Source organism: Osmerus eperlanus, chromosome 8, assembly GCF_963692335.1.
Source record: "Osmerus eperlanus chromosome 8, fOsmEpe2.1, whole genome shotgun sequence".
NCBI lineage: Eukaryota > Metazoa > Chordata > Actinopteri > Osmeriformes > Osmeridae > Osmerus > Osmerus eperlanus.
This window is the reverse complement of record NC_085025.1, coordinates 12,042,198-12,067,328: the sequence shown is the minus strand read 5'-3', so window position 1 is coordinate 12,067,328 and position 25,131 is coordinate 12,042,198. Positions and strand designations below refer to the sequence as shown.

Genomic DNA, 25,131 nt, shown 5'->3' with positions numbered 1-25,131 from the left:
GCCACATTTTTGCTTACCATTCGATTTTTATTTTCCAAGTTTAATTATAACAACCACATTGACATGCTGCAGGTGGACCACGACAGTTAACACTGATTTTAATATTGTCTAGGTTAATTCATGCATTGGTTTATGTTGTAGGGCGGAGTTATTGAATTGACGTTTCCTACTGCTTCTGCGGGGCCGGGGGCAAAATCCAAATGAGTGAAATTTAAAGCAAGTTTAGGGTTCCAGGGCTACAACACGATCTCTGGAAATAATGACCATAGTAGAAGGAACAACTTGTCTTTATAACTGCAGTCTAAGGAGATAACTACGTCACAAGGTAAATTTCTCATCTGATGTTCAGTAGCCGTGTGAATTGTCTATTAATGTGCCGCACTCTTTCTCAGCAAGTCCATGGGATCAATTGTGTCCGTGATAATCCAGCAATTATATTAATTATCTTTGAAAGAGAAACTGCGCAGGATAAATATTGTTTCAGAGAAATGAATGGGCCACACAGAACAAATGAATGAATTAGGCTATTAGAATAAATATTACATAGGCTGCTGTCTATATAAGATTAACATGATTAAGTGTTAGTAAAGTTCTTGTTTCGTGATGTTCGTACGAGTTCATCCCGGAGTTCACCCACTGGGGCTAACTGATAATTAGTCGCCTAGTTTCTTTGCCAGATAAGCAGTCTTTGACAGTGCAGCCCTCTGTCTCAGCCAAGCTATTCTCCAGCATGGATATGCCTTAGTATTCTAACTAGAGCATGTGTGAATCATCTGTTTCCTTGGGATTCTTCAGGAATTCTGCCTGTTTTCAGTGGGAAGGGTAAACAGGACTTGAAGCCATAGAATGTCGACCTGTAGGGGTGTGTAAATCTATAGGCTACTATGCAGATTGAAAGCAGGGAAGTCTATACAAGTCTTTGAGTCAACAGGTAAACTACCTATTATGGGTTGTTATTCTGCGTGGGAAGACTTATGCTTTATGATTTTTTTGTGTGTTAACATCAAATTATCAATATTATTATACTTTTAACTTATTTTGAAAGTTATGTTAAGTTACACATGTCTATTACATTAGCACTATGTATTCATTATGACTATGAAAAATGCATTCTGGAAATATTTTTCCATTATTTGGACTAACACAGCACAAAGAAAATTCAAAATGTCCCACTTATTCCCTCAGTTCCTGAAAGTCTGAAGTTGACACACTGTGACTGAAGTAATCTAAAAGTTAAAAAGGGGGCTTTGCCCCATATGCTAGTCTTTCCAGTTCTGTGACATGCCATACTGTTGCTTAGTCACAGGGACATACAAATCCATGCAACGTGAATGAGACAGCACTGCCGCTGAGGGTGTGGGGATAAAGTCCCCCAAGGGGGCTGGCCCTGTGCCATGTTTTACTTTGTAGCTTTTAATGGGCAAAGGTTAGGGTATGGGGGCCAAGTGCCAACATGGCCACCAGAGAGGGCCCAAGGTTGGCTGGCTAAATCTCAAATGAAGCAAGCTTTGTGGACATCCACTCCTTTATCCCTTTGGAAGTCAAGTGGAGCCATACGGTGCACAGGGAGGTTTAGAACTGCAAATGAAATCAACTTCCTTTTTGGTTTGGGTCCAGAGATGAATGAAAGGGTTACTAAAATGTCTTCCGTATAGCAAAGCGACAGCATGGAAGCATTCTTTGTCCTGGACCCAGGAAGGGGAATCAGAGTGAGCGTGCATATTTGATCATGTAATAATATCCATGTTCATTTGGTCTTCCATGTGTATATTGCAACTGCTTCTTACCAGTAAATGTCCACACGATTCAAAGGTGTACTTATGCAACAGAAGTGAGCCGTTTGGCTTGAATCGAACGTTGTGGCCTGCTCTCCACTGAGTCACTAACTTAGGTGCACTCCCCCTCTCATTCAAGAGGACTTTCGTCCAGCTGTCCTAGTAACTGTTGGCATGGAAGTCTTTGTTGCTGGTGACTTATAGCTTGGGAGCGGGGAGGACAATGTTATCTATCACCTTATCGTCCTCCCCAGCGAAGACTTGCCTGGACAATCAGGATCTTTTAGGGATGTTACGACACCTATAAATGAAATTGCATGTTACATTTATGAATCCATTTGATGTTTTTCAATCATGTGCATGTTAATGTGGGCTCAAATGCAATGGACCAGAGGTTATGTCGTCGGTCAATGATACCAAAAGTACAATATGACTACAGGAAACAACAGTTAAATTCCACAAATAGGACCAGGTCGGACATGCCCAGAACAGCTCCTCTCCTCTAATGAGATGGTTTGCGGTGGGTTCAGTTTTCTCTCCTCCCCCATTATGACAAATTCAGCCCCAAATCAGAAGGGGAGGGGCCGTATAATGGGCCGGTCAGCCCATTGTTGTGTCCCCCGTCCACAACAGCGTTCACAAAAGCATTCTTTGGGTTTAGCCGGCAACCCCCCAGCGGGGGGGTCAGGCAGCTACAGGCAATATCTCATTTTAGCTGAGAACGACACTAGGGTGAGTTTCAGATGGCGTAAATGTATTCGCAACTAATATTTTATTTTGAATAGGTTTGACGTGGATGAATAGTAGTGTGCTTTGTTTGGGCTACTGACTTATGTGAAGTGGTTGAAACGCTGAATCTGGGATTTTGGGGGGAGAATATGGATTCTGGTTTAAAGATTGCTCAGATGCAGTTTGCTTACCCCTTGGTCTTTTGGCCCTCATTCAAACATATTGTTTTCGCTCGACTGAAGTGTCACTAAACTGTCGCTAAACGAATATGAACAACAACATGAACATCGATCCTCTCGAGGATAACAAACGTGAATGTTTGTGGAGCACGACTTCACGACACTTTCAAAGCGCTTGATTGGAACACATCCCTAATAACACCCCCTCTGTCTTGTCACATTCTGTCCTAGGATGCATGAGAATGCGCCCGCCCTTGTGGTCCCTCAGACGGCGTTGCCCGACAGACTCTCCCAGGATGAGATGCTGGCCCAGACCAGACAGGTGATCCAGGGCCTGGAGGCTCTAAGGCAGGAGCACCACTCCCTCCTGGAGGGCTTCCTGGGAAGCCTGAACTGCCTGGAGGAGGAGGGGGAGAAGGAGAACACTGACCCCCATCATGAGGACCGATCCCCGGCGGAGGAGAAGGCCGGAGGGATCCGGCGGTCCCTGGAGACCCTGGAGCTGGGGCTCAGTGAAGCTCAGGTTAGACACTCTGGTGTGAGAATCTCTCCAGGACCAGCGCGGACCTTGAAAACACCATTTAGTCTGTGTTTCTAATGTGACCATAACTCAACACTGTGCCCAACCCTATGGCGCTTTTACTCAAACAAACAGTCCTGACCAAAACCTGAAGTTAAATGGTTAAGCTTAAGGATCCTATTTGTTGCCGTGCAGTCAAGCTATCTTTGTCTGTGAACAATTAGCATAGTGCTGTCAGAATGTACGAGGGTTAGGGTTGCCATGCAGTGATCTAACTATCCAGGACGTTTTCTGAGCTTGGCTACTTCATGTTGTGGTATTTTCCAAGTTGTGCTTACTTCTTCTTCACTCCTTTTATTTTCATTTCACCTTTAGCCTGTCTGTCTGTTCCCCTAGTTTCTATACCTCTCTGCAGCTTTGCCACTCCAAATGTTTATCTTGACCCTCCCCATTCCTTCTCTCTAACCCTGACTATGAAAGAACATTCTTTAGTTCATTTTAGGCCACCCAGTGACATAATTAGCCTTAACATTGTCCTTGAAGTAGTTCAATCTTCTCAACAAACAAATTCAGTCTCGCTGATGAATACTCAGAATGTCATTTTCAATTCCTCACCAAGACTTGAAACAGTTACCCAAGATTGCCATACGTTCAAAAGGTTTTGGGGACGAAAAAGAGAGAGCGTACCGTCGAGGATAAAGTCGTAAAGAAGGGTCCCGGGCAACTTCCTGCATCTCTCTCTCTCTCTCTCTCTCTCTCTCTCTCTCTGTCTCTCTCTCTCTCTCTCTCTCTCTCTCTCTCTCTCTCTCCCTGCTTACCTTTCTCTCTCCGCCTGTTTCTGTCAATATAAACAAAGGCCTAAAATGTATCTTAAAGCAATATAGCAATATAAAGTTTGTCAAGTCTAGCAGTCAAGAGAGAGTAACAATCTCTACCACACCAATCCAGGTTGCTACTGTATAAAACCTCTCCAACAGGTGTTGCTCGCCCTGTCGGCCCACCTGAGCTCGGTGGAGGCGGAGCGCCACAAGCTCCGTGCCCAGGTGCGCCGGCTGTGCCAGGAGAACCAGTGGCTGAGGGACGAGCTGGCGGGGGCCCAGCGGAGGCTGCAGGAGAGCGAGCAGAACGTGGCGCAGCTGGAGGAGGACCGGAGGCACCTGGAGTTCATGAGCCGCCTCAGGCGCTACGACCCCGACGGCGGCGGCGGCAGCCTGTCGACCTCGGTGCGCCTCGCCACCTGTTCCACACATGGAGCCCTTCATGTTACACACGTCTGAATATCAATGTATTTAAAACCATTTGGAAAACATAATGTTTTTCTTTCCCGTGGCAATAATGATTGATAGTATCGAGACTGCCCGCACTAGTACTGCAGTCACACCGAAAAATGAATTCACACATTTTGAATGGTATTTTGCATAATACCCCGAAACTATTAGAAAACACACACACGAACATAACGTAGATATTGACTCATTGGATGTTTTGGTGTTAGAAGGGAAACCCATGGTCCAGCGGAACTGGAATAAAATGAGTTTTTAAAGTTGGTGGCAAGATGCCTAACAAGGACAGACTCTTCACAGATGGGTAGACGGAAATAGAATGTTTGAACACATTCCCAACCAAACACCTTGGTTCCCAGAACAATCTATCATGCCTACAGATACCATCCCAACATTTCCTGGATCAGGACTGAAGGGCTCTTTTCTCGCCAAAACATTCCAGGAGCAGTCCAAAAACAACACTTATCTGAATAGTCGTGAATCCTTTCTTGGGTTTCTCTGCGAGCAAGTCTTAAGGTCTTAGGCCAATGAATCACAATGCACCAAGGTTCATACTGTTACGTTCAGATAGTTTCAATACTGTTCTACTTTTGATTCACCAGGGAGAAAATGACTCTAGCAAGGAGACACTGGAAGACCTCTTCCCGAATGAGGAGGAGGAGGAGCAGAGTCATGCCAGTAAGCTCTGGGTGGGATGTGGAATTAGAGACATTACATAAATGTAACCTAATCAAAAATCCTCTATGGTATTAAGATGACTTACAGTGGCTCGAAAACATTCCCATTCATAGAGCATGTTATTGCGTTACAGTAAAGCTAGAAGCTACGGCAAATAGAAATATTGCAATCATAAAAGTAATACAATTACTCCTGCCATTGGACTCATTTGTTTATCTCAAATTGCATCAGTTTGAAGTTACAAAACCGATAATCTAACCTGAGCTCGACTCATTTCTTGTTTCATGTTTTTCGTTCCGTTTTTCCAGTACAGCAGAGCAGCTGCAGCGCGGGCATGGCTGCGGCCCAGCAGGGGGGCTACGAGATCCCAGCTCGTCTCAGGACCCTCCACAACCTGGTGATCCAGTACGCCTCCCAGGGCCGCTACGAGGTGGCCGTGCCCCTCTGCAAGCAGGCCCTGGAGGACCTGGAGAAGACCTCTGGGCACGACCACCCCGACGTGGCCACCATGCTCAACATCCTAGCGCTCGTCTACAGGTAAGGGGGGGGGGGGGGGGGGGTTACACGCAAGGTTAGCCACCCGCTCACTGATCCTCTTATTTCCATCCCCCCTCCTCCACCTTTTCAAGGCGGACCGAGCAGGAAACAAGTTGACCATTTTCATAGGTTTCCCACAGAGTACAATAGGTTAGCAAGGCTAAGCTTTCAAATAGGAGGGTCTGCAAATACAGAGCGCTAATATCAGGTGTCGCATCAGAGCAGAGTTGCACGTTATAATGTAGGCCGTCTAGTTGTATTTGGGAGGCCTCTCTGGGAGAAAGCTGCATGCACATGATCTAAGTGTCTTTTTCTGCACCTGTACCTGCACCTACCTGACAACTTAAGCCATTCCATTCACAGTAGTAAGGCTGGATAAAGCTCCTTACCGTAGGGTCAATCTGTTCATAAGAAAAATCAATCTATGTGTTAATCTGAAGTAGAAAAGTAAAGCTATAGAATTCATGTAATCAAATTTCACCCATCATTGTCATATCTGTCAATGTATTCGGTAAACATAGCCTAATGATGTAAGCCTAATGATGTATGCCCAGAGTAAAACTATCCTTACTGGAGATGACAACTCCCTTTAAAGAAAATGGTGGGACTCAACCTGACTTAAACCTTGAAGGACAGTGACTTTACTCCTCTGAAATAGATACCCAGTAGTTTACACCGGCCATGCTCTGGCAACCCCTGAGGTTTCCCTGGGGATGGCACGGTAACCAAGCCCTCCGCCCCTCTCCTTGACTTCCAGAGACCAAAACAAGTACAAGGAGGCAGCCAACCTGCTCAACGACTCGCTGTCCGTACGGGAGAGGACCCTGGGCAGGGATCACCCAGCCGTGAGTGTGTTGGGGGGGGTATGAGGGTCTGTATGTTAGTGCAGGTGAGTGTGTTGGGTGGGGGGATGAGGGTCTGTATGTTAGTGCAGGTGAGTGTGTTGGGGGGGGGTGAGGGTCTGTATGTTAGTGCAGGTGAGTGTGTTGGGGGGGGGTGAGGGTCTGTATGTTAGTGCAGGTGAGTGTGTTGGGGGGGGGGGGGTGAGGGTCTGTATGTTAGTGCAGGTGAGTGTGTTGGGAGGGGGGGTGAGGGTCTGTATGTTAGTGCAGGTGAGTGTGTTGGGGGGGGGTGAGGGTCTGTATGTTAGTGCAGGTGAGTGTGTTGGGGGGGGGGGGGTGAGGGTCTGTATGTTAGTGCAGGTGAGTGTGTTGGGGGGGGGGGTGAGGGTCTGTATGTTAGTGCAGGTGAGTGTGTTGGGGGGGGTGAGGGTCTGTATGTTAGTGCAGGTGAGTGTGTTGGGGGGGGGGGTGAGGGTCTGTATGTTAGTGCAGGTGAGTGTGTTGGGGGGGGGGGTGAGGGTCTGTATGTTAGTGCAGGTGAGTGTGTTGGGGGGGGGTGAGGGTCTGTATGTTAGTGCAGGTGAGTGTGTTGGGGGGGGGTGAGGGTCTGTATGTTAGTGCAGGTGAGTGTGTTGGGGGGGGGGGGTGAGGGTCTGTATGTTAGTGCAGGTGAGTGTGTTGGGGGGGGGGTGAGGGTCTGTATGTTAGTGCAGGTGAGTGTGTTGGGGGGGGGGGGTGAGGGTCTGTATGTTAGTGCAGGTGAGTGTGTTGGGGGGGGGGGGTGAGGGTCTGTATGTTAGTGCAGGTGAGTGTGTTGGGGGGGGTGAGGGTCTGTATGTTAGTGCAGGTGAGTGTGTTGGGGGGGGTGAGGGTCTGTATGTTAGTGCAGGTGAGTGTGTTGGGGGGGGGGGGTGAGGGTCTGTATGTTAGTGCAGGTGAGTGTGTTGGGGGGGGGTGAGGGTCTGTATGTTAGTGCAGGTGAGTGTGTTGGGGGGGGGTGAGGGTCTGTATGTTAGTGCAGGTGAGTGTGTTGGGAGGGGGGTGAGGGTCTGTATGTTAGTGCAGGTGAGTGTGTTGGGGGGGGGGTGAGGGTCTGTATGTTAGTGCAGGTGAGTGTGTTGGGGGGGATGAGGGTCTGTATGTTAGTGCAGGTGAGTGTGTTGGGGGGGGGGGGGGGGTGAGGGTCTGTATGTTAGTGCAGGTGAGTGTGTTGGGGGGGTGAGGGTCTGTATGTTAGTGCAGGTGAGTGTGTTGGGGGGGTGAGGGTGTGTATGTTAGTGCAGGTGAGTGTGTTGGGGGGGATGAGGGTCTGTATGTTAGTGCAGGTGAGTGTGTTGGGAGGGGGGGTGAGGGTCTGTATGTTAGTGCAGGTGAGTGTGTTGGGAGGGGGGGTGAGGGTCTGTATGTTAGTGCAGGTGAGTGTGTTGGGAGGGGGGGTGAGGGTCTGTATGTTAGTGCAGGTGAGTGTGTTGGGGGGGGTGAGGGTCTGTATGTTAGTGCAGGTGAGTGTGTTGGGGGGGGGGGTGAGGGTCTGTATGTTAGTGCAGGTGAGTGTGTTGGGGGGGGTGAGGGTCTGTATGTTAGTGCAGGTGAGTGTGTTGGGGGGGGGGGATGAGGGTCTGTATGTTAGTGCAGGTGAGTGTGTTGGGGGGGGGGTGAGGGTCTGTATGTTAGTGCAGGTGAGTGTGTTGGGGGGGGGTGAGGGTCTGTATGTTAGTGCAGGTGAGTGTGTTGGGAGGGGGGTGAGGGTCTGTATGTTAGTGCAGGTGAGTGTGTTGGGAGGGGGGTGAGGGTCTGTATGTTAGTGCAGGTGAGTGTGTTGGGGGGGGGGTGAGGGTCTGTATGTTAGTGCAGGTGAGTGTGTTGGGGGGGGGGGGGGTGAGGGTCTGTATGTTAGGGCAGGTGAGTGTGCTGGGGGGGGGGGTGAGGGTCTGTATGTTAGTGCAGGTGAGTGTGTTGGGGGGGGGGGGTGAGGGTCTGTATGTTAGTGCAGGTGAGTGTGTTGGGGGGGTGAGGGTCTGTATGTTAGTGCAGGTGAGTGTGCTGGGGGGGGGGGGTGAGGGTCTGTATGTTAGTGCAGGTGAGTGTGTTGGGGGGGGGGGGTGAGGGTCTGTATGTTAGTGCAGGTGAGTGTGTTGGGGGGGTGAGGGTCTGTATGTTAGTGCAGGTGAGTGTGTTGGGGGGGGGGGGTGAGGGTCTGTATGTTAGTGCAGGTGAGTGTGTTGGGGGGGGGGGTGAGGGTCTGTATGTTAGTGCAGGTGAGTGTGTTGGGGGGGGTGAGGGTCTGTATGTTAGTGCAGGTGAGTGTGTTGCAGGCAGTTCATGCTAACAAAACAATGTAACGTGTCCAAGTGCACCTGTGGTTCAGAAGACATTCCACTGAACAACTTAAATAGCCTTGGCAAACAATTTATATTTCAAACTGTCTGAAATCAATTGGAAAAGCCCCCTAATATACAGGCAAATAGTTTCACTTCCAAGAAAAAAATATGTCTGTATTTGGGCCTACTGGTTCCAGGAATCCTGGCTCTTTGGATGACGACACCATCTACCATGAAACCTCCTGTTGTGTTTTCTCAGTACTCAGAGTGACTGACCTGGAGGTTGTGTTTGTGTTGTTGGCCCCTCTGCTGACGCCGACGCCCCCTCTCCCCTCTCCTCTCCTCTCCTCTCCTCTCCTCTCAGGTAGCCGCTACGCTCAACAACCTGGCTGTGCTCTACGGGAAGAGTGGCCGGTACAAGGAGGCCGAGCCTCTGTGCAAACGAGCCCTGGAGATCAGAGAGATGGTGGGGGCTCACGTTTATGTGTGTGTGTGTGCGTGTACTGGGTAAATGTGAATACTTATACAAGGCAGGTCTGTGAAGATCCACATTCTACATTGATAAATGTACAGCCTTACATCCAAGCCCTCTTGCTTTACTGATGTGTTCCTGTGCACGCAGATGTTGGGTAAGGAGCACCCCGATGTGGCCAAGCAGCTGAACAACCTGGCCTTGCTGTGTCAGAACCAGGGGAAGTACAGCGAGGTGGAGCAGTACTACCAACGAGCCCTGCACATCTACCAGATCAGACTGGGCCCCGACGACCCCAACGTGGTCAAGACTAAGAACAACCTGGTGAGAGGCCCGTCACGGGTTTCATTCTGCTAAATGTGTCCCTTCTCTGTGCGCTCGTTCACTACCCTGTAGACATCAGAGGGCACGTCGGCGCCGTGGGATACCGTCAGGAGACACACGAGGACACATGGGAGACAACTGCTCCGAGGATGAGGAATTTCCAATAGCATTTCGCTAAAGCGAGACGTTCTGAGGAATGATGTGCTACTGTGCTTCATGTGCGACGCTCATGAGAATCGATGTCATCCCCTCTCAGGCGTCGTGTCACTTGAAACAGGGAAAATACAAACAAGCAGAGGCACTGTACAAAGAGATCCTCACTCACGCTCACAAGAAGATGAACGATTCCACGAATGGTAAATGACAGTGCCTATGGACGCATTCACAAACACATTTGTGCCGCTGAATGGCGTTGAAACAGTATATCTCCACGTTTGAATCATCTTTATAATTAATAACAAAGTCTCCTTACAATAAATGATTCGTTACTTGAATGCGATTTACCAGCCGTTGCTTGTCTGATAAGACTTGATTAGTAATGTGTCTTTTTCTGTCCGTCCATCCAGGAGAGGACAAACCTATCTGGATGCAGGCGGAAGAGAGGGAGGAAAATGTTAGCACTTTGTTATAACCCTTCGCAAGTTTGTTTTTTCTTTCTTTCTGGTCTCCTTTTTTTGGTTGGGACAAAAAAAATTCTCAAAGGTCTTACAGTTCCTAGTATCAAAACCTGTGAAGTGAGTCGGTGACAAGCCAAACAGTTGGGATGTGTTCCTCTCAGGGCAAACCGAGCGACGTCCCTTCTTTAAAACACCGAGGAGTCTGGGACAGAACGGGCACCGTTGACAGGTCAGTCCTCCGCACCTCCACCGCCAAATCCATCACCACAGTTCCCAGGGCGTCTTAGAAGCGGACAATCACGTTTCGCCCACTCCCCTTCCTGTGCCCATAGTGCCATCATGACGAGCACCCTGAGGAACTTGGGCGCCCTCTACAGGCGGCAGGGGAAACTGGAGGCAGCCGAGACGCTGGAAGAGGCAGCCACCGTCAGCCCCAAACAAGTATGTCTGGGTTTAATGTCAGATAGGTCGTTTAGAGGTACGCTAGAGCTCTATTGATGAAGACCTGCCTGCTTGTACTGTTGCACTGCAGGTTGAAACTCAACACACACATGATATTCTACATTTAAAAAATTATATGTTATTAATGGATCTGACTACAATTGTAACATAACATATTTGAATTGAAAAGAAGAGTACAAAAAACAGATTGAACATAGATGTACTTTCTTTGTGATCCCAATAAGCAGGTCGAATTGTGCAGATGTGTTTGCTTGCATTGATTGCATCCCAAACGCATTCAGTGAATAACTGTTTTGTCTTGCATGTGTGTGTGTGTGTGCTTGATTCGGACCAAAGCCCTGTGTGCCGACACAGAAGGGAAGTGATGCGGCCCTCATGCAGAAGCAGAGCAGCAGTGAGTCTCTCAGCTCGGAGGTGATGGTGAAATATGGCCTACACGGCGGAGAAGAGGTTAGCATGAGCCTGGAATGGAACGGGGTAAGGAGATCGAATTAGAGAGCAATACCGGGCCGAGCTCCAATGTTTTAAGTCAACTTCAACTCAGTGTTTTGCCAGCACTTTTAGGACCGTAGTTTTACAATAAGTAGAACTTGTCTGATAACCATTCTCATCATCATCATTCAGTATGTGCATTTGTCTTCACCAGACTGTGTGTACAGGGTGTGTGTGTCTTCACCAGACTGTGTGTACAGTATGTGTGTGTGTTCACCAGACTGTGTGTACAGGATGTGTGTGTACAGTATGTGTGAGTGTCTTCACCAGACTGTGTACAGGACGTGTGTGTGTGTGTTCACCAGACTGTGTGTGCAGTATGTGTGTGTACAGGATGTGTGTGTGATCCCTGCTCCCTCTGCCTCAGGATGGTCTGGGCTCGTTGAAGCGCAGCGGCTCCCTCAGCAAGATCCGCGCCTCCCTGCGTCGGAGCAGCGAGAAGCTGGTGCGGAGGCTCAAGGGAGGCGGAGGGGGGGTCAGCCCTGGGAACGGGGCCGCACGGAAGGCTGAGCCCAAACTCCCCGAATAACCCTGCCACAAACCCACCGAAGTGTCACAAGAGAGGATTTATTTCGGTGGTTTTAGAGGGGAATTTGGGGATATTTTGTCATTAAAAACAAGTCTAACCATTCGGCCTGCACAAGTGTTACCTTGGATGAGACCCGTGAGGGTTGCTCGTTTGCGTTGCCCGTCTGTGTCTTCCAGCATTCATTGAGTCAGTCTGATAAATGTGAAGTGTGGGTGCCGACCCACTGTCTTTTTGAAGGGTTTAGCATTTTAACCACTGTTGGGATACTCACGACACTGCTGTGCGTGGCCAAGTAAAATGCTGACAGACAGCCGAAAATTAAAGGGTTAAAGAGACTGCAGACTATTTAGACATACAACAAAATGAACAGCGCATTGCCTTTTTACCAAGTTGCCATTTTAATGTCTTGCGAAGTTGTTGTCTTTATATCAAATATATTAAGTAATATTAGTGTCGACTGAGTGGATCCGTGTATTTTATCTGCAGAAGGGATGAAAGTCATCCTTTTTCAATTATTTCAAATAAATATGTTGTAACCAGACAGTAATTTCTCTGGCTCTTTGTTTTTTAATCTCAAATGCTTGTCACAGCCGGAGAAAATACTTCCCTGACTCTGGTCTAGGTTTAATGTTGCATTTGATGATTAATATCTAGCATTTGCACATTAATGAGGGGAGTTCTTCAAAATATATTATTTATTTATCATGCAAACATTCTTTCGGTAGATTATGCATGATGGATGACCAGAGGAACAGGTTCAAAAATCAGATAAAAGCCCAAATATTGTGACAGAACGTAGTGCTACAGAGGAATGATAAAAAAACAACCTAAACAACAATCTATGTTTTCCCTTGTTACATGCCTAATAAACATTGACACCGTTAGGATCCTGTGGTAAAATTTGAAGCATCAGTCTTTGGTCGTACTACCTTGCTCACTGGCAAACTCCCTCTAGTACACACCTTCAACCATGTTCATGACCTATATAATTCAGGATGGACAGTGACATTGGTGGTGATCAGAATAAGAATTTGCTCACTATCAAAGAGAATCTTCTTGAACCCCCATCAGACCAATGTCTTTGAGCCAAACTTAATAGGTCACTGACCAGGGTCTGTACTTGACAGTCCCCTCACTCCTTCCTCATAGACCCCACACAGACAGCCAGCCTGGGGCAGATGGGGAGCGAACACCACCTCCAGCCTGCGGGGGGCGCTGTCCTGGGTCCCTGAGCCCGTGCTGCCCTGCAGGCGTCTCAGCATCAGTCTCACCAGCACCAGGTTGGCCCAGGCCATGCCTAGAGCAGGCAGCACCTTGCTGTTGACTAGACTGGGGGACAACAGTGATTATAGGCAGGCTGGCGGGCACAAACACACACAAGCACATGACTGAAACTGAAAACGACGCACATTCATTGGTCTTGTACGGTAACGATGCTTGTATTGATCGGGACTGGTGCTTACCCAAAATTGCAGCGTGCTTGATCAGAGTCGTCAATAACATCAGTCACCTAAGAAGAAAAAAACATGTTAGTTCAATAAAAAGGCCTGCACTTTGTGAACATAACTAATCGAAAGGGTATAAGACAATTCACAGTCCATGATGACCAAAGGTGCGATAGATGATTTCATGTATAAAACAACATCCACCACGCTATTACATGGCAAGGCGATGCGTAATGAAGAATACAAAAGCACTTTTGCTAACGTATACTGTATACTGTTGGAATATATACGACAAGGCCCGTCTACCTGGTTGATGCACAGGACGGGCGCATTATAACTGTGACTCAACCGGTGGAGAGTGCCCGCCAGGGTCTGCATGTGGCGGGCTCTCTCTGCCGCCTCGTCCGCCTGGAACTCGCTGCGGAACAATGCGGCCACCGAGTCGACCACCACCAGCCTCACCAGGCCTCTGGAGAGCAGGACGGGCACCCGCTGAGACACGCAGACCTGCAGCGCCCCCTAGCGGGGACACAACACACGACACAGCAGTGTCAATACAGCTATTCTGTATATTCACTCGTGAACACAAGGTATTTCAAGCTTTCAAGGATTTGATCAATCTGGAGAGTTGACAGTCAGACAGTAGAACAATGGTTTTAGCAGTAACCCAGAGCTCTAATTACACCAAAATGAGAAAAACAAGTCTGTCAGGAATCAGGATGTTATAATGAATGTTCATGTATTGAAATAGTGTTGCACCTTACGAGAAAATAATAAGAATAGTCTTTCTTTGAATTGGAACACAATATGGGTAACATTGAGGGAGTTCCAACGCTAGGTGTCTGTGAGACTGCTGCTACATTAGGGTCTTACCAAATCAGCGGCGTGCTCTATGTAAATATTGTCCGAGAAGCGGATACTGCGGATGAGGGTCTGCGGGAGCTCGGGCCTCAGCAGAGACTGCTGGGTAATGAGCTGTCGGAGTCGCTTGATGGGAAAAGAATCCTCTGTGCAGATATAGACGGCACCTACATGTGCAGAAACACAGAACATGCTATGTTCATGTAAAGATGATCAAATAGGTCCAATGAATCTTCAAGGTGCAATAAATCTTTCCAGCTGAATGTAGCCTGCCATAGTTTAGATTAAAATGATTAGGAACAAGTACACACTTCTTATTTTAACTTGTTTACGTAAGGTACTACAGGTGCCTTATAATAACCACGTTAAGATGGTGAATTCACCATTACACTCACCTGAACCAAGCCCCCCATACTCTTGAGGATATTGTACTGAAAGACTAAGCTGCAATCCAAACTGGGTCTTCCCCGTGCCACTCTCTCCTGCAAGTTCTGTGATGCCACACAAAGGGATACCACCTCGTAGGAAGGAATCCAAAACAGGGCAGGCCAAAGTCAATCTGTGCCCGGGCTCCAAAGAAAGGCATTCACCGCGCTGTAGCTGTAAGGCTGCAAAGTTATCGATAAATATCAGCAAGTAATTCAGTGTTTATAATAATAAGTAGTCGTTTGCAGACACGTTTTAAATGGAAGCGGTTTTGCTATTTAGAACATATTTGTAATTTATACATCTCTTACCCGTTGTAGGTGGACGTCTGCGGAGAGAGGAAGCAACAACTGCGAGCAGGTGTTTGACGTCGCACTTGGACAAGTTGGCAAGTCGCTGCAGATCATGACCCGAATGACAGAGAATCTCTCTTGCTGATTTAAAGTTGGCTATAGTGAAGACATCATCACAATTACTTTTCTACGAAACACTATGTTGGAGAGTAGTTCCACCACAGTTAGTTCATCGAGTAATTGAACAAGTGGAGTGGGCTATTCAGGTTGCTATTTAATTCGGCTGCAGGTCGTATTAGCAACTCCAGACAGTATAATGTACAATCAGATCATTTGCAGTCTACTGTCATGTAATTAACGAAATGATTTAGGCGAGTAAAGTAGCCTACCTTCCCAACCCAACACTGACAACACAAACATATAGGCTAGGACGAGAAACAGCTTGCGTACCTTTCTTTAAACCGGATATTATTCTCGGACTGAGCTCCAGATCTTCCCAATTCATATTTCCACAAACATCACGTCTTTACTAGAGCTACACCGCAGAGGTCTGCATAGCACTAATTAACAAATAGTCCAGGTTTCAATAGTAAATTGAAACCTGCTTGCTAGCTATGAATCCCCTTTCGTTTACGTTATAGCAGTGTTTACGTAGAGTAGAAGCAATAATAAATTGAAACAAAATTAGTTTAGAGACAGAGGAAAAGTAGAATAGAGACCTAATGACGAATATGTTATGTTTGGACTGTTGCAGAAATTCTTCAAAACACCCGCCAATGACATCATCATATCGCGCACTCTGTGTCTGGAAACAATGGTAGTAGCCACGTTAGGGGTGCACAGTAAAATAATATTTTTGAAATAGATTTTTAACAACAATATTAATGTAATAAATCGTTTATGTCCATTAAAAACATTTTAATATATGATATAATCAAAATATTGATAATTTTAATCATCTGCACATACAAATCATCAACAACAACCTTTAGCACCCCTCTAACTTGTGAGTTTGTCCAGGTCTTGGAAAGTTACGTCATGTTAAGTGGACTTCTGCAAAAGTCAAAACATTGGATCAGTCTAGCATCTTGGTGGATTGTACAATTTATGACCAAATGGATATGTTACAATTAAAACACAAAGTCAATTTATTATTAAATGTTAGCTATACAGAATGCAAGCAATAATTCTCCTATGCAATTAGAAACGAAGAAAAAAATAACTGACTAGCTAGAGTCTCAAGCCTTTTACCTGCAAAGCTTTGGTCGTCGTCTGACGGAAACTATTCAGCCGCAGCGCCGTTGGTAAGTTGCTAAAGCTAGTTAGATAGCTACTTACATATGCAATATAAACAGCTTAGCCCATTCAAACTTTAACTAGCTATATTATTTTACATGCATTGATGCAATGAAAACTATTTCCTTACATACTGTAAGTGGGCGTGTTATAACCTATGTGGGCGCGTGCTGACGTTTAACAACACCGCGTCCATGATCCAAACACCAGCTTTCGATTAAAGTCAATAAACTGTATATCCGTTTAGTTGCAACCACAATCTATGTTAGTTTAACGCTCCAAAGTATAGATACCATGGTGATTTTATACAGATTGAGACTGTAATTAACTATGAATACATGAGGAAGTAAGTGCCTATAATAAAACATTACAAAACCTTTATGGTCTTTGAAACATGCAAATGTAAACTTCCAGGCTTTCTGCAGACCAGGGCACCCCTTACATGTCTGCATTGGACTTATAAAGTTTCAAACTGACCTTGCTCTCATTTGAAATAGGTTTATCACCAGGCAGTCAACATGACGTCACGTGTATGCAAGAACTGTGGCTGCTCCGATATCGATCTCGACCAGGCTCGGGGCAATGCTGTTTGCACAAGCTGTGGGTCTGTCTTGGAGGACAACATCATTGTGTCTGAGGTGCAGTTTGTCGAGGGCAGCGGCGGGATATCATCGGCCGTGGGGCAGTTCGTCTCTGCAGACGGTAAGACCTCCTTGCAGGGCCTATTCAAATCGGGATACCCATACTACCATACTGTACTATTTAGTATTCCAGAAAAAGATTCACTTTAAGCATTTTGGTGTGCACACTGTAGTAGGACATCCTGGTGTCCATGGGATACTGCGATTGACACAACCTACAATGCATTGGGACATACACATATTTTTTTATGGCTTACTAGGTCAAATAGTATGGCAGTATGGGTGTTAGGATGCACCCTTAGTATGCATCCGGTCACATTTTTTGCAGTGTTGTAAATTGCAGAACGTTTGACTGAACTTCCATTTTCATTATAGCACGCTATGGTTGTGTCGTTTATCGAGGCTCACATACACTGAAATAAACAGAATATTTGACCGTTTACACATTTAGTGAGACAGTAATAGAAGCAAAGTTCATACTATTATTGATGTTGTGAGCTTCTAACCAGCAGATGGAGACAAATTGTTGTATATTGCTGCTTGGAATAGAGCCTGATCTGGGCTAGTTGGGCTGGTAGCCAGCAGGTGGCAACATATGTATTTTCTTTACACTGTAAGAATACACCTCTGTGGTGGGCATTGTAAACAATAAAGTACAGTAAATCTTTGTTTATGAAAATGTTTTTTAAGTAATTGACACTGACACTTAAATACAATTTGAAATGACTCATCAGCGGTGTTATCGTGCAAACGTTGTCCTTTCTTCGTATTTCTTCATGAATCTTTCAACAGTGACAGCGTCATTTTTAGTGCATGACCGCACTACAAGACATTGACAAGAATTTTAGGATTCCGATTAATAGCCCGATTCCCTAACCGCTCAGCCATCTGACTTGTGTTGTGTAATTTCCTGCCGTCTCTCAGGTCCAGTCAAAGCTCCGCTCCTGGGCACTGGGTTTCACACCAGTATTGGGAAGGAGTCACGTGCTCAGACGCTACAGAACGGTGAGTTCTTCACAGTCCAGTCACAACTCTTACGTTCAACTGGGACTTGCTCAGCATGCCGAAGGCATCCGTGCTCCTTACTGATCTTCATATCAGTTTTAAGTAATACATCAGCAATTTATCTCCTCGCTCATCTCCACTTTCACATAATCTTCGCCATCTGATTGGAAAAGTTAGGGACGGAAAGAGTGAGGAAGAGAGTGAGAGAAAAAGAGAGAGAGAGAGTGAGGGGGGGAGAGCGAGGGGGGGGGGGGAGAGATGAACAGATTAGATTACATTTCTCACTGTGGTCTCCGAGCATACACCACACCTGGGTTGCCTCCCCAGATGAACACACACACCCACACACACGCACACAAACGTTCGCACACAAAACTCACAGTCACTTATCATTCACACTCATGCACACACAGATGGGTCCAGCTGCACAAACAGGATGCCAAACACCGCTGCTGGGACATTGGGCTGTTTCGGTTCTGTTGACCTCCGTGGTTTATTTGCAGCAGAAAGGTTGATCTAATAAACACATTATTGTGTTATGGAAAATGAGGCAGAGATACAGTGGCTCTGTGTCTTATAGGCGTTTACTTTTTACCCATCTGCCTCAAGAGTGTCAAAAGACTCAAGGCGCTTGTTGTATTTTTATGGAGACACTTTAGCAGATACATTGCACAGGATTGTGTATAGTCTTGCTAATTTCGAACACTCGTACATTAATGGGTGTCTGAATTCAAGCCATATGGCTTCCATTCAGTTTGTTCATTTGTAATTTTTTATATAGCCTATGTATTTTTTTTAAATATATATACATTATTTTTAACTAGTACTATTATTATGTACTGGTTATATTGTTAAATATAATCCTAGATAAGAGTATTATTCACCACTACGCATTAATACAGGTCAGTAGAGCCATATAACTAGTATAGAAGTGAGACAGAAAACAGCAGTGTGTAGGGCAGAGATGTACAGAGACAGCCCATATTAAGTACTCCAGTCTGGTTATGTAACTGTTAGATTACCCAGACTCTGCAGCCCTCCCCCTTAATCCAGAAACACACCACAGCCGTGTAAACACTAGGATTAGAAAGGTGTGTGTGTGTTTATATCTTTGCATGTGTCTGTCGGCACGTGTAATGATACTGTATGTCTGCAAAACAATAGACAATGTGTTGTATGTGTTCACAACAGGTAAAGTCAAATCGTGTTTTGGACTTCACGGCTAAACTGTGAATACGCTCACATAAATGTAAATATGTAGGCATGCATGAGTGCTTCCAAAACCCACCGCCCGACCATTATTATTGTATAGGTAGCATTGGACAGTAAGTCTTATATCACACAAGTATTTACACACATACTCCCCCCCCCCCCACCACACACACACACACACACACACAGCGGTTTTATAATAGAGGGATTAGACTACGCTCTTAAAAGATTTGGGGTTATTTCCGGCGCTGGCTGGTAGGCATGCCGACAGCCATCCCTCTACCACATCCTCAACAAACCTGTTCAGAACCAAGACAGAAGCCTTGTGTGCACACACATGCACCCCCACACACGGGGGGATATGCTACCCCACAGAGCCACGCACATCCTGTCAATATACATCCACCATACATAGGACCCCTCTTGTGGTTCACCACCTAAAGCACTTCAGGGAACCAAGTCAGTTTTTTTTGTGTACCTTTATTAAGTCACACAGATGAGGTGTGCTGTTTCTTGGTCAGGTAGTAAATGGCTGTGTTCCTTTTGTCGTGTCACACGCCAAACCTGCCCAATGTGAAATGTTAGTGCACCGACCGTGCAATTCCGGGGCATGTGTTTGTGTAAGTTCTCGCTCTGGAGGGTTTGTGTGATAGTGAGTGTGAGAGAGAGGCTGAACTGCAGATGGGTTCTCTCTGGGGAGCACGCAGCTGTCTTAAGCCCTAGGAGCACCACAGGAGCGGTGTGTCAAGGCCCATTACTACAGGCTGTCTCGCCCGCTCTCATGACATCACCGCTACCGGCAACCCAAAACACCTGCGTGTGAAGTCATGCCTTGGTGTCTTGTGTGCGAGTGTGTGCGCGTGTGTAACGTGTGTATCTTTCTGTGTGTGTGTGTGTGTGCGTGCGCGCGCCGCCTGCATACGCTTCAGGGCGGATTGCGTGTGCGCGGCATCTAACCCCTAACGCGGACATGTGTTTGTCTCCAGGGAAACGGCAGATTCACAACCTGGGCAGCCAGCTGCAGCTCAACCAGCACTGCCTGGACACGGCCTTCAATTTCTTCAAGATGGTGGTGAGCAAACACCTGACGCGAGGGCGCAAGATGGCGCACATCATCGCCGCCTGCCTCTACCTGGTCTGTCGGACGGAGGGCACGCCTCGTATCCTTTGTGACGAGGGCTCGTGTGTCGCCGAGTGGCGCAACCTCGACGAGTGACGCAACCTGCTGTGCGACAACGGCTCGCTGTGTGGTACGCGTGTGTCGGTCGGCGGGGCCTGAGACAAATATCTTTTGTTTTCGCAACGTGCCGAATCATAATCGCTCACCTCCTCCGCTCGTCTTGGGTTTCTCACCGTTCCCAGACGACGTCGAAAGCCCCGCACTCGACTCAATGTTTTTTTTTTGTTGCTTTTTTTCCAATTTCCCCGCTGAAAACGTAACGAGAGAGACACAAAGTGAACAATTATCTCTAAGTGATTCCGGCGGCCAGTCTCCATCTCCGCTCATCTTCCCTCCCCGGCTCCGGCACTGTACTCGGTGCCACGTCTCCAGCCGTGTCAGGTTCACAGGAAACCGATATCCCCAAGCCCTCCGTCTGTCATCGCCGTGACTCGCGTAGATAACCCTGTCACCCGGGCTCAATGTCACGGTGCACTTGGGCGGGGACGGTGTGTCTGGCGCAATGTGCCGTGACATTTCTATGACAATTTGGATGTTTTTGTCCTGTCGGCGACACATCGTTCAGCATTCCCGTCGGACTGCAGACAGTGGTGTACGTGGGGTTTGAACTCTTAACCTCTGAGGTGGTTAGCTCGATTCGCAAAAAGCCACATGGAGATCCCTTCTGTTTGGGGTGTGCCAACGTTTGATTATTGTTTTTTGAAGACAGCACGCTCTCTATACAGTTAGATTAGTCCTATGGTTATTGGGCCATCGTAGACTGTACGTGCAGATAACAGTGTGTGTAACAAGAGTACATGTGTTGTGTCGTTGCTAGGAGAGGACAGGTACACATGCATGGGTGTGGGAGCCCCTAGGGATGGGGCTGGGCTCGGAGCAGGATGAACACATGGGAGCGAGGGAGAAAAGAGATCCAGGATCCTGGGGCCTTCACACGCAACCCCACGCCCTCTGTTCTCTCACCACAAAAGGCGCGCGCAACCGTCAGAGGCAGAGGCAGCGAGTAGCTACGGCGGAACAGTTTGCCTTCGTTCGTTCAGACTCGTCTCCGCCGCGGTGTCACTTTTCGCGGCTCTGTCTAACCACCTCGAATGTTCTCTCGCAATCCCAAACTCGAGCGGGTTTCACACAGATTTTGTCGAATGTTTCTTGGGAGGGGGTCCAAAAAAATGCCTCCATTTTATATGGTTGCGCTTATCAGAGCCATCGCATGAATATGGGACATTCATCTGATTCGCCAACTCAGGCAGAGATGATTGAGAAGATGAACTGGATGATAGTGGGGATGCAGCCCACAAATTGCCTGATAGCAGCACCTGACCTACTATTCGAAAATCACCCTCTCTCTATCTTCCCATCTTGTTCCAAAAGTTCAGTGAACAACCTGAGGGTTCTTATCCATAAACCCAAAGGAGCACCAGCCCACAGGTAAACCCACTTTCGGGGGTACTGCGCCCCGAACCCGACCTCCTTGAAAGGGAGCCAAGGGCACCAGTGCCTGGTGAGCCCCTCCATGTGCCCCCAGGAGACCCTGTGGCTCCACAGGGTCAGCTTATCATTTCATTAAGATGCTCAGAGTGATTGTCCTTGCCAAACATCCACCGTAGGCCTTATCTCTCGATGCCTGCGAAGGATAATCCCTTTCCCCTTCCGTGGCGCTAATCTCACCCCTCGTCGGGATTAATGGACCGCTTGTGAGGCGATGTGTGTGTGTGTGTGTGTAGGTGTAGATGTAGAAGTGAGAGTCTATGTTGGCAAGGCAGAGCACTTTTAATGTGTTCAGTTTGCGGCTTTGTGAATGTGTTCTGGCGTGTGTGTGCTTGTGTGTGTGCTTGTGTGTGTGCTTGTGTGTGTGCTTGTGTGTGTGCCCAGTGATCCCAAGTCAGGTCAGGAGAGTAAGTTATTCTCAGCCTATTAAATTGAGTGATAACCTACAGTCAGAAGCAGTCTGTCTCTGGGTGACCTCAACTGCAGTTTGTCAAGGTGTGTCTCTGTGTGTGTCTGTGTGTCTGTGTGTGTGTGTGTGTGCACGCACTAGTGTGGCACTGCAGGCCCCGTGCTATATTTAGCAGTGCCAGCCGAAGGGGCGAAGCAACCATCGGGGACTTTGAATCAACGACGCTTGACTGCAGAGAGACCCTGGCATCAGCATATGCATCGCCTCGCTCATATCACCGAGACCCACATGACAACGCCCAGTCGAACTTCCCTGTGCCACAGACAGTGTTTGACCGTATTAACCCAGCCTTAGGGGGGAGCTTTAATACCGCCTGGACTTTGGAGTTTAATGTCAGAAATAGGCTTCCACATTTTCTGAGATACCATTGGAGTTTTAAGGAATCAAACAAACCACTTTACATGATCAACTTTTAAAGTCAAATGGTGAAAGAGAATCTTGGACTGCCCCGTTTGGACACATTTTACAGATGGATTTCGTATGGATATTTGAAATAGTACATTGATCCCAAACCAGGATCTGTCACGTTCCATAAACATAGTTGGGATTTGATTTGACAGGTCCTTCATGCAGGAGACTCCGTAATACGCAATCAACACCTTATTGATCATACAAGCATTCGTCTTGGCGTGTATGGTTCTCCTCGCACCGGATCTCCGCCCAACCAAACGGAGACACCGTCTCGACATCCGTGGCAGAGAGCTATGATGCACATTCCCCCTTAGGTAGAGGGTACACACAACCAAGGGTGGAGGCCGGGATGGTGGAGGCAACAGGAAGAACATACAGACCATCCTGTGTTGCAATGAGCAATGAAGGGAGCGTGGGCGAGTTCCTGGTCTTAAAAGTGGGAGGGTCTGACTGTGATTGGACGCAGGTGCTGATTGACCGGCTCATAGGCCATGAGCCAGCTCCACCCGAGTCCCGGAGAGGTCGGCCTAGATGAGGCTTTGCGTTTAGTCGTTTTCTTCTAATGTCATTTGATGTACTCATTGTTATCACATGAATCACGACGCATTTAGTCGATAGCAGTCATTTCCTGTGTTTCGAGTTGAATCCATGTAAACAGAGCCTACATTACGCCCATGCATTTCCTCAACTCCCTCGTGTGTAGACATGCTCCTGGACCTGAGTGATCTACTACAGGTAGGATTTACATGTTTTTTTTGTTTTGGTTTTACTCACTGGTCTATTGTTCCAACTCTCCATGAAACAGCGCAATCTCTTCCTTTCTAGAGATTGGTTTCAGTATGTGTGTCTGGATCGAATGACAGTTACATTTCCCACTATAGTGTCTAATGTGGATAGACTACAAATGGCTGATGACGTCACCCTATTAACCCTTGTGTTATCTTCGGGTCATTCTGACCCATCAGTCATTGTGACCCACCGTCGTATTGCGACAAATTTACCTCATACAAAAACAAAGTGAAGCATTTTCTTTTAACTGTCGGGCTGTCTCAGACCCCCCACATTGGAATGGTTAAAAGAAAATTATTTTTATTTGTTTTTGTATTGGGTAAAATTGGGTAAACACAACAATGGTTCGTTATGAACCTTTGGGTCATGTGACCCGAAGGCAGCACGAGGGTTAATGTGGCAGTCGAACCAAATGTTCAACGTTGTGACTTGACTTTTTTTCTTCTTCTAGCTAAACAATAAAAGCTGTCTGAGTGCTATCAGATTAATGGCGCATTAGCTTATAGCTCACGATTCCATTTTTTTTTTGCTGTGTGGTTATTGGGAAAAGTAAAAGACTGTCATGTATGCATGATATGCCATTGGGAGTTTGATGATGAATCAGTCATGGTTTTTATTGCGAGTCATTCCCAGTGGGAAGCATTTCAGTAGGACACAGCTGGGTCTTTGCTTATTTTAAGCTGTCATAGATCCCCATTGGAGGCTTGTTGTCAGGTCTAGAAATATGCCACCAATCCCGAGAATTCTCAGCACTAAGATGGGTGCATTCCTGACTCCAGAGAAAAGTATTCCACACTCTGGCCTAGCTTCAGATATCTTCATCTTGACCCATGGACAGAACATCACTAAACAGACCCAGAGCAGACTGAGATCTACATCCCTGCTCTCTGAAGACAGACTAGTTGGCTCGTAAACCAACCAGCTACTCGACCAAACAGGCCCTTTTATCCGACAGTACCTTATAACCGTTCATGTTTTGATTCATTTACATGTAAATCTACAGGTTGAATTTGTTCATAGGATCCATTATTTGTCTAATTAAGGTGTTCAAATGCAGTTGGAACATCCTTAACATCCCTTTCTGTCGACAGGTGAATGTATACATCCTTGGGAAAACCTTTCTCATGCTAGCCCGGGAGCTCTGCATCAACTCTCCAGCCATAGGTAATGACCAATCCCTGCTTATATCCGACTACAGTCAGCAGCAATACTGATCTCAATGGATTGAAATGTGATGATGATGCAATTGGTATTCTGTGTCAGCTTTGCATGAATTGGCTTGTCCATTTTTTTCTGGGATTCTTTTTGTTGAGAAGTTCTGAAATCTATCGGCCCCCACTCTACTTGATAATCACAACAGTTTTTGTATCCATGAATTTAGTTTTCCTGGAAACGCCAACTGTAGGACACTTTTGGCTTCAATGAGCCCAGTATCTTTGTAAATACACTCTTCCCTCATTAAACCGTAAGTCCTGTTTAATCGATTCGAAAATAAACACCTCCCGTTTTCTTTCAAAGCACATTCTAATGAAGTCAAGCGAGAAATAGAGTGCAAACAAGGGGGTAAATATCATCTAGAACACAGCGGTGCTCAACCTGACGTTAATGGACTTGACTGCGTAATCCCATCAAGTGGACTTATTAGCAGGTCCTTTTCCCGTGGCAATGACTGTCATGCTGGCAGGACATAAGCTGCCATTTCCATTACTTTACCTAGCATGGGAGTTAGTAAATCTGTCCAAGTGGATTGAGGCTTGAGCAATGCTCGTTTGGTCGAACCGAGTTGAACTTGAACAACGCGGGAGAATCATTCGAGTCGTCTGTGCCTTCGCCACGTTTAAGTGGCGTTCTGATT

The 25,131-nt window shown here is 46.9% G+C and overlaps 3 protein-coding genes across 8 annotated transcripts in view; 2 read left to right on the top strand and 1 right to left on the bottom strand.

The window, feature by feature from the left end:
• The first annotated feature begins 130 nt into the window (after positions 1-130).
• LOC134024751 (kinesin light chain 1-like) lies at positions 131-12,301 on the top strand. Of its 3 annotated transcripts, none has more exons than XM_062467404.1 (14): positions 131-325; positions 2,915-3,206; positions 4,181-4,426; positions 5,089-5,164; positions 5,473-5,701; positions 6,459-6,546; positions 9,229-9,330; positions 9,487-9,660; positions 9,917-10,016; positions 10,227-10,273; positions 10,439-10,506; positions 10,610-10,718; positions 11,076-11,189; positions 11,599-12,301. In XM_062467404.1, exons 2-14 carry the CDS (start codon positions 2,916-2,918, stop codon positions 11,758-11,760), a joined length of 1,806 nt encoding a protein of 601 aa, XP_062323388.1. In that variant the 5' UTR covers positions 131-325; position 2,915; the 3' UTR covers positions 11,761-12,301. The 3 variants fall into 3 exon arrangements, with proteins under 3 accessions (XP_062323388.1, XP_062323386.1, XP_062323387.1); XM_062467402.1 differs by having other exon boundaries at positions 138-325; positions 11,076-11,216; XM_062467403.1 differs by lacking the exon at positions 131-325 and adding an exon at positions 2,395-2,507 and having other exon boundaries at positions 11,076-11,216.
• Positions 12,302-12,443: 142 nt separating this feature from the next.
• On the bottom strand, positions 12,444-15,581 carry xrcc3 (X-ray repair complementing defective repair in Chinese hamster cells 3). Of its 2 annotated transcripts, none has more exons than XM_062467408.1 (7): positions 15,236-15,581; positions 14,804-14,941; positions 14,462-14,584; positions 14,079-14,233; positions 13,512-13,724; positions 13,224-13,270; positions 12,444-13,089 (listed from the first exon to the last, which is right to left on the bottom strand). In XM_062467408.1, exons 1-7 carry the CDS (start codon positions 15,288-15,290, stop codon positions 12,861-12,863), a joined length of 960 nt encoding a protein of 319 aa, XP_062323392.1. In that variant the 5' UTR covers positions 15,291-15,581; the 3' UTR covers positions 12,444-12,860. The 2 variants fall into 2 exon arrangements, with proteins under 2 accessions (XP_062323392.1, XP_062323391.1); XM_062467407.1 differs by having other exon boundaries at positions 12,445-13,089; positions 14,462-14,674; positions 15,236-15,580.
• Positions 15,582-15,852: 271 nt separating this feature from the next.
• The window catches only part of brf1b (BRF1 RNA polymerase III transcription initiation factor subunit b), a 47,641-nt gene continuing 38,362 nt past the window's right edge, over positions 15,853-25,131 (top strand). For 2 of the 3 annotated variants that reach the window (XR_009930939.1, XM_062467587.1), the window contains exons 1-6: positions 15,853-16,089; positions 16,579-16,783; positions 17,647-17,727; positions 19,926-20,099; positions 23,191-23,222; positions 24,368-24,440. Coding sequence is in view for 2 of the 3 variants with exons in the window: in XM_062467587.1 (XP_062323571.1) it covers positions 16,600-16,783; positions 17,647-17,727; positions 19,926-20,099; positions 23,191-23,222; positions 24,368-24,440 (544 nt within the window). In the remaining variant the exon portion in view is untranslated. Of the gene's footprint in view, positions 16,090-16,578; positions 16,784-17,646; positions 17,728-19,925; positions 20,105-23,190; positions 23,223-24,340; positions 24,441-25,131 lie in introns of all 3 variants that reach the window. The other variant, XM_062467588.1, reaches the window with a different exon arrangement.

What these genes read in the sequence shown, in the direction of transcription:
- LOC134024751 (XM_062467402.1), top strand. Translation starts at nt 2,916, where the DNA reads ATGCATGAGAATGCGCCCGCCCTTGTGGTCCCTCAGACGGCGTTGCCC. An exon ending in GGAGGAGCAGAGTCATGCCA is followed by an intron (nt 5,165 to 5,472) that starts GTAAGCTCTGGG and finishes CCGTTTTTCCAG; the next exon opens with TACAGCAGAGCAGCTGCAGC. An exon ending in ATCCTAGCGCTCGTCTACAG is followed by an intron (nt 5,702 to 6,458) that starts GTAAGGGGGGGG and finishes CTTGACTTCCAG; the next exon opens with AGACCAAAACAAGTACAAGG.
- xrcc3 (XM_062467407.1), bottom strand. Translation starts at nt 15,290, where the DNA reads ATGAATTGGGAAGATCTGGAGCTCAGTCCGAGAATAATATCCGGTTTA. An exon ending in GTATGGGGGGCTTGGTTCAG is followed by an intron (nt 14,234 to 14,461) that starts GTGAGTGTAATG and finishes CTGCACATGTAG; the next exon opens with GTGCCGTCTATATCTGCACA. An exon ending in CCGTCCTGTGCATCAACCAG is followed by an intron (nt 13,271 to 13,511) that starts GTAGACGGGCCT and finishes TTTTCTTCTTAG; the next exon opens with GTGACTGATGTTATTGACGA.